This window comes from Culex quinquefasciatus, chromosome 3 (genome assembly GCF_015732765.1).
Source record: "Culex quinquefasciatus strain JHB chromosome 3, VPISU_Cqui_1.0_pri_paternal, whole genome shotgun sequence".
Taxonomy (NCBI): domain Eukaryota; kingdom Metazoa; phylum Arthropoda; class Insecta; order Diptera; family Culicidae; genus Culex; species Culex quinquefasciatus.
In genome coordinates, this window is record NC_051863.1 from 157,884,063 (window position 1) to 157,891,395 (window position 7,333).

At 41.9% G+C, this 7,333-nt stretch overlaps 1 protein-coding gene across 3 annotated transcripts; it reads right to left on the reverse strand.

The window, feature by feature from the left end:
• Positions 1–1,853: 1,853 nt before the first annotated feature.
• LOC6036234 (cell wall protein DAN4) lies at positions 1,854–4,412 on the reverse strand. 3 transcript variants are annotated; one of them, XM_038262374.1, is made up of 2 exons: positions 3,711–4,412; positions 1,854–3,527 (listed from the first exon to the last, which is right to left on the reverse strand). In XM_038262374.1, exons 1-2 carry the CDS (start codon positions 4,367–4,369, stop codon positions 1,910–1,912), a joined length of 2,277 nt encoding a protein of 758 aa, XP_038118302.1. In that variant the 5' UTR covers positions 4,370–4,412; the 3' UTR covers positions 1,854–1,909. The 3 variants fall into 3 exon arrangements, with proteins under 3 accessions (XP_038118302.1, XP_038118303.1, XP_001846300.2); XM_038262375.1 differs by having other exon boundaries at positions 1,854–2,733; positions 3,322–4,411; XM_001846248.2 differs by having other exon boundaries at positions 1,854–4,412.
• Positions 4,413–7,333: the final 2,921 nt, after the last annotated feature.

A 7,333-nucleotide genomic window follows, 5' to 3' on the forward strand; every position in this document is an offset into this window, starting at 1 on the left:
GGAAATCAAAATAATGACAATACACCAACAGCAAAAAAATGGTGTATGTACCCACAAAAAAAGGCCACACGTTTTTTGGGGGCTTGTGCAATGTCCAGGTCCCGGAGCCCTCAATATTTGCGAACACGTTCACTGTTGCTCTCCCTCGCACCCGCTTTAGTAGATGCCGATGCACAACCATAAATTAATGAACATAATGGATGTCAAATTCATCAACACGCAAATTTAATAATTCCTATAAATTATGACACACCAGCCCCCAACCCTCGAAACGTCACTGCTTTTTTTAATTTTTTTTCGAGAAGCGAGGGTAAATTGGAGTTTAGTATTTACCTTTTTGAAACTTTTGTATTCTATAAATTTAATTGACTTTGAAAACTAATTGAAATCAAATATTTAGAGAATATCTAAGGATATTGTGGAATTTGAGAGAATTCATATTTTTTAGTGTTAGATAAATCAAAGACTACAGACATGAAATATCAGTGACTTTTTTAAACTTATTACAGTTTTCATTGAATTAATAGAATTATATTTCAATAAGTTGTTTTTTAAGATTCTAGAGATGTTACATTAAGTGTTATTTTTAAGCGTCATTGCCTCAATTTGCCCTTTACAGATAAAATTATCATCAACATGGAAAATATTGGGGGTGTTCGTGAAAAAAAAAGAAAACCCATAAAAGATGCAAACCACCCTCACGTAAAAATTTTCCACCGGGGTCGGTTGATTTTCCCGCATAGCCGGTTTGCTCTGCTCGTTCATTCGCACATGTTTGTTTCGTGTGTGCAAAAATTATTGCACCATTCATATGCAAGCCCAGGCCTGCAAAATGTTTCCAACCCAGCGTACACATGAAGCAAACCAAAATGTCAGTTCACTGCTAGCATCTGACTATAAGCCTACTGTATCCGTTCAACCACTGCCGCCTGACTCGTGCCGGTCGGCTGCTGGAGAATGAGAGACGTGAAAAAATGAGCTACACTCACTCAATTCGTGTCGTATGACTGACTCTTAAAATCCTCTCTAAACACTATTTTGACTATTTTTAAACAATTGAATGGTTCTAGACTGTGCAAAACACTTAAAACAACCATAACTTATAATCAAAATTACATTTCCACGCATAAATACCAACTTTTTGTGTAAAAACTTGTTTCTTTATGTGTGTGCGTGCAACGTCGAATGAGCGTTGGTCGACTACTGCCTCGCATTGCAGCTGCTCAGTGAGCTAGGGCACTCACGACTGAGTCGGGTTCGTTTATGTCACGGTTTTGCGGTTCAGTGAATGGATCTGAAAAAATCGTGTATGCGTCGCCGATTTTCGCGTCAGGACCCCTGACATTTTCAGCTCTGCTACAGACATGAAATATCAGTGACTTTTTTAAACTTATTACAGTTTTCATTGAATTAATAGAATTATATTTCAATAAGTTGTTTTTTTAAGATTCTAGAGATGTCACAAAACTAAGAGTTATTTTTAAACGTCATTGCCTCAATTTGCCCTTTACAGATAAAATTATCATCAACATGGAAAATATTGGGGGTGTTCGTGAAAAAAAAGAAACCCCATAAAAGATGCAAACCACCCTCACGTAAAAATTTTCCACCAGGGTCGGTTGATTTTCCCGCGTAGCCGGTTTGCTCTGCTCGTTCATTCGCACATGTTTGTTTCGTGTGTGCAAAAATTATTGCACCATTCATATGCAAGCAATGTTGTGTGGCATGCGAATTGGAAGAATGCCATTGGCATCGTTGAATGATTAACGAAGGTCGTGGGCTCGTGTTGTGGCTTGCAATTTGACCTGCAAATGTTAAACACTTTGGCTGGTGTAAAAAATAAAAATGAAAAATGTTCTGATTAAATAAGTTTATTCTGAATATTTTGCCAAACAGTCATCATTTAAAGTTATGTCCAGCTCCAATCAACGAGGCCACCGCTTCCTATACCATTTCCTAGTGTGGGTCCTCCAATAGCTGCCGCGGTTGTCGTTGTTCCAGCTTCCGATGATTCACTGGAAGGGCCATCAGTTGAAGATTCCGTAGACTCCGTTTTCTGAGGATCAGTATTCTCGCGTGTTTCAGGAGCGGCACTGGAAGAGGTCGTAGAATCAGCTACTTGAACAGTTGTCGAATCTTCTGACTCTTGACTACTTGATTCGGTAGAGGACGCTGGGTTGCCTTCCGGTTCATGACTGGTCGTTTCTTCAGCTTGTGCTGTAGTCGTTTGTTCGGTGCTTGATTCTTCTGGAACTACTGAGCTGCTTTCCGGTTCTTCACTGGTAGTTTCTTCAGCTGGTGGAGTAGTAGCTGCTGAGCTGCCTTCCGGTTCTTGGCTGGTCGTTTCTTCAGCCGGAGATGTAATCGCTGGTTCTGTACTAGATTCTTCTGGAACTACTGAACTGCTTTCCGGTTCTTCACTGGTAGTTTCTTCAGCTGGAGAAGTAGTAGCTGGTTCTGTACTAGATTCTTCAGGAACAGCTGAGCTGCTTTCCGGTTCTTCACTGGTCGTTTCTTCAGCTTGTGCTGTAGTCGTTTGTTCGGTGCTTGATTCTTCTGGAACAGCTGAGCTACTTTCCGGTTCTTGGCTGGTCGTTTCTTCAGCTGGAGGTGTAGTCGCTGGTTCTGTACTAGATTCCTCTGGAACTACTGAGCTACACTCCGGTTCTTCACTGGTCGTTTCTTCAGCTTGTGGTGTAGTCGATTGCTCAGAAGTAGATTCTTCTGGAACAGTTGAACTGCTTTCTGGTTCTTGGCTGGTCGTTTCTTCAGCTGGAGATGTTGTCGGAGGTTCAGTGCTTGATTCTACTGGTACAGCTGAGCTGCCTTCCGGTTCTTGACTGGTCGTTTCTTCAGCTTGTGCTGTAGTCGTTTGTTCGGTGCTTGATTCTTCTGGAACTACTGAGCTGCTTTCCGGTTCTTCACTGGTAGTTTCTTCAGCTGGAGGCGTAGTGGCTGGTTCCGTACTAGATTCTTCTGGAACTACTGAGCTACTTTCCGGTTCTTCACTGGTCGTTTCTTCAGCTGGAGATGTTGTCGGAGGTTCAGTGCTTGATTCTACTGGTACAGCTGAGCTGCCTTCCGGTTCTTGGCTGGTCGTTTCTTCAGCTGGAGATGTTGTCGGAGGTTCAGTGCTTGATTCTACTGGTACAGCTGAGCTGCCTTCCGGTTCTTGACTGGTCGTTTCTTCAGCTTGTGCTGTAGTCGTTTGTTCGGTGCTTGATTCTTCTGGAACTACTGAGCTGCTTTCCGGTTCTTCACTGGTAGTTTCATCAGCTGGAGGCGTAGTCGTTGGTTCCGTACTAGATTCTTCTGAAACAGCTGAGCTACTTTCCGGTTCTTGGCTGGTCGTTTCTTCAGCTGGAGGTGTAGTCGCTGGTTCTGTACTAGATTCCTCTGGAACTACTGAGCTGCTTTCCGGTTCTTGACTGGTCGTTTCTTCAGCTTGTGCTGTAGTCGTTGGTTCAGTGCTCGACTCTTCTGGAGCAGCTGAACTGCTTTCCGGTTCTTGACTGGTCGTTTCTTCAGCTGGAGATGTAGTCGCTGGTTCCGTACTTGACTCTTCTGGAACAGTTGAGCTACTTTCCGGTTTTTGGCTGGTCGTTTCTTCAGCTTGTGCTGAAGTCGTTGGGTCAGTGTTTGATTCTTCTGGAACAGCTGAGCTGCTTCCCGGTTCTTGACTAGTTGTTTCTTCAGCTGGAGGTGTAGTCGCTGGTTCTGTACTAGATTCTTCTGGTACTGCTGAGCTACTTTCCGGTACTTGACTGGTTGTTTCTGGCGCCACACTGGTTTGTTCCGTCGTACTTGGCTCATCAGATGTCAAAGTTGTGTTTACAGAACTGGCCGTTGTCGAAATGACTAATTCCGTGGAAGTTATTGCAGGCTCAGTCACATTGCTCGTCGTTGAGGCTTCACTAGTTGTCGTCGACGCGACCGTAGATGTTTGCGCTTGACAATTGGCGCTCCACGGATAGTCACACACTTTCTTCGCCGCATTGAAGTGCAATCCGGGCGGGCACTTGAGCGTCACTTTCACGTCACCATGCACACAAATGTAGAACTTATCACAATCCTCGTGGGACAGCAAAGCTCCTTCGTTGCAAATCGGTTCCTTGTTGTTTGCTGAGTCACAGCCAGCGGATGCAGGCCAATCACAGTACTTGTTCCGATCGTTCCAGTGGAGACCTGCGGGACAGTTTTGGACGACTGTGTCGCCCCAGCTGCACGTCAGGAACTTGCCACAGTCCGACGGGTGAGGCAGATGGACCGCTTTGGAAGGGTTTTCCACCGTAGGACATCGTGCATCTCGGGCTGCGAGCGAAGATCCGAGGCAGAGCACGGCAACTGCTAGGATTGGGAGGAGTTCCATGGTTAGGGCAAGTTCCGATTAGACCGACTTTGAATCACTACTGACGAGGTGTCTGCCGGTGAAATTACTTTTATATCCGTGGTCCACTTGAATCTTTACGTTGAATTGGCAGTAGAAGTGATACCAAGACATTCAGAGGACTGATGAATGAACAGAGTCCTGATAAGAGCTTTCTCTCCAATCAAACCACTTGAGACCGGATGTGTTTTGATGTGTAAAAGGGTTTTGGTAGGCTCTTAAATTGGATCGTGAGTCAACGGAAAATCAAAGCTCGGCACGAGGTCACTTGAGAAAGGGCAAACAATCGCAGACTTTACAAGGCAAATCAATTCCGTGATTCTGGGAAGGAATCTAATGGCGTATTTTACTTACCTGAAATCAATCAGTGAAATTTTAGAAATGCGGTGTTACTGCGCGACTTTGTTTCAAATGTCCGCGTTGAAGAACAAAATCGATTATTTCTCACGATTCCCTGCAGCAATCAGAGTGAAACTGGTTGCAAGAGTTGAGAAAAACTTTTTGCTTTAAATAATGAACATAAAATCACGGGTGCGCAAAATTTCGTGAACTTTTTCGTTTAAAATCATGTTATGGAACGCTAAAAATTAAGTTATCCCGTATATCTCAAAGAAATAAACATACAGTTTTTTTATTTTGATTTTGTAGGTAAAAACGCATTTAAAAACAAAGGTTTACGCTTCTTGGCGACATGAGTCGCTTTGCGGCAAAATGTCTGTTGGACCATTTTCCAGTGTTAGCTACAACTTGCACACAACATTTGATGCGATCAGTGAAATGCGCGGTGCTGCCATCTTGTGGGAAAACTCGTTTCAAATTGCAGGAAGGTTCTTTTTGCTCTATTCGACAAATTTACAGCCGCTTTGACTTCTAAAAATATGCTTTTATTGCTTTCCGAGGCTTTAATCACTAGGTTTTACTTCTTTAGCGTCTTCTTCAAATTGCCCTATGGTTGTTTTTAAGGTGTGGAATTTATCGTGCAATGTAGGTAAATATAGTATAACCATGACCATGTTTTACAATATCTTCAGTGTATATTTCTATATATAGGGTGCGCGCCGACGTGGCACTACCAATTGCTAGGTTTTTATTTTGTTGTTGCAAATAAATCTCAGAATAAACGCTCGTGTTAGAGAATAGGAATAACTCATTACAGATGTATAGGGAGTATTTCATGTTTTTTTTGTTATAATTATAATATTCATAGGTCAGTAACGAGTGTCTTTTTGTGTGTGTGTGTTGTGTCCAAATTGCTTGTTAGTTTCGATCGCTTGTTTTTGCTCTTAATATTGCTTGGGCTAAGTTAAGGGTTTTCATCCTCTCTCTCTCTCTCTGTTTCGAGTAGTCTCGAGTAAAAGCATTCTACTTTACAATATGTTTTTTTTTGTGTATGTGTTTTTCACACATTTCTATTACTTAGTTACAACTGCAATATCAGCCAAACCCTACGTAATAAATGGTTGCTACTGCCTCACCCGGCTGTAAATGTAAATATATTGAAAAATTATCGAAAAGGCCTATTTCATAATATATACTTTTTCATAATTTGTTGCATTTTGCTGTGTTCTTGTTCTAGTTTTGACTCGATCCGGTTCACTTACGGTAGCCTGCTAAACACTACTCAAATGGCTGTAAATATTTTACTCCTCCTCGGTCGATTGTTGCATTCACTGGATTCATTGCTTTTGTTTTTTTCCTCCTTTTTCTATTCAACTGTCACAAATCAATCAACTTTGGGTTCCATCCTGCCCCAAAAAAATGTCCGTCCGTCCGTCCGTTTCTCATTACTTGGTCTGCTGGTTTTATTTGATTATAATTTGCTTGAATTGCTTTTCCGTTAATTTGACGCTGCAGAGTTTTGTCGATTTTTTGTTTGCGCTACTCTCTAAATTTCTATCAAAGCTTTGCCTCTAATTGAATATTTTATTACACTCAACCCCCGGTGGTTGGTCACTTTTTCGTTTGACACTTTTTTAGTTTGTACCCCGTTGGTTGGTCAAAGTCAAACTAAAAAGTGACGAACTGTCACTTTTTACACGGCCCTCACGAACACTATCAAAACAAACGTTTGGTAGTGTGTGTGAACTCCGTGTAAAAGGGGTGTCAAACTAAAACGTGACCCCGTTCGTTTGACAACAGTTGGTGTCAAACCATCGGGGTTTGAGTGTATAGCATCCTTTTTTTCGCCCCTTTCGCGTGTCTTCCTCCTTTCGGACACTTTAGCTTCCGTAACGGAAGACCCCCTCGCGTGCTCAGGGTGGTTGCTCAAAGTCCTAATTATGCTTGCTTTTTTTTGTTGTTTTGTTTTGGTTTGCCGAAAGGATTTACCTAAACGTTTCCAGAGTATTGCTTTTCCGTTTCTCCTTCCGGAGAGGCATTTTGTTCGGTTAATTGCTTTTGTGGGTGCACAATTTGTGGCATTTTTTTGTTTTGTTTTTGGGAAAACAACTAAGCATTAGATTTCAAAAATGAAAATAAGCTGCCATAATGGCGAACGCTAGAAAAACGCACGTGCAGCTGTCAAACGCAGCCGCCATTATGGTAACCCTAATTGATTTTGTTTTAGCAGAAAATGTAGTTTTCTTTTTACGTTTTGAGAGTAGAGACTGTTTTTGTAATGCACTAAGAATTCTAAAGCTTCTTTCACTACTTGCTTCTACTGAAAAAATGTTAGGGGGGCAGGGTCTATTGACTTAGTTTATTTGCTGTTACCTTCTTGTGTTTTGCGTTTGTATAAGTAAGGATTATCACTCGAATGGTTTCTTTCCTAGTATAACCTCTCATTATATGCTTGCTTTGCCCGGCTCCTGCGCTGATAGCTGTCGCCTTAACCTCTAACCTTAAGCCTAGCTTTAATGGGTTTGTCACTAACCCGTCGCTATGACTAGTGTGCTTCTAAATAGAAATATAAATATATCCATAATAATTGCTTATGTTTGCTACTAA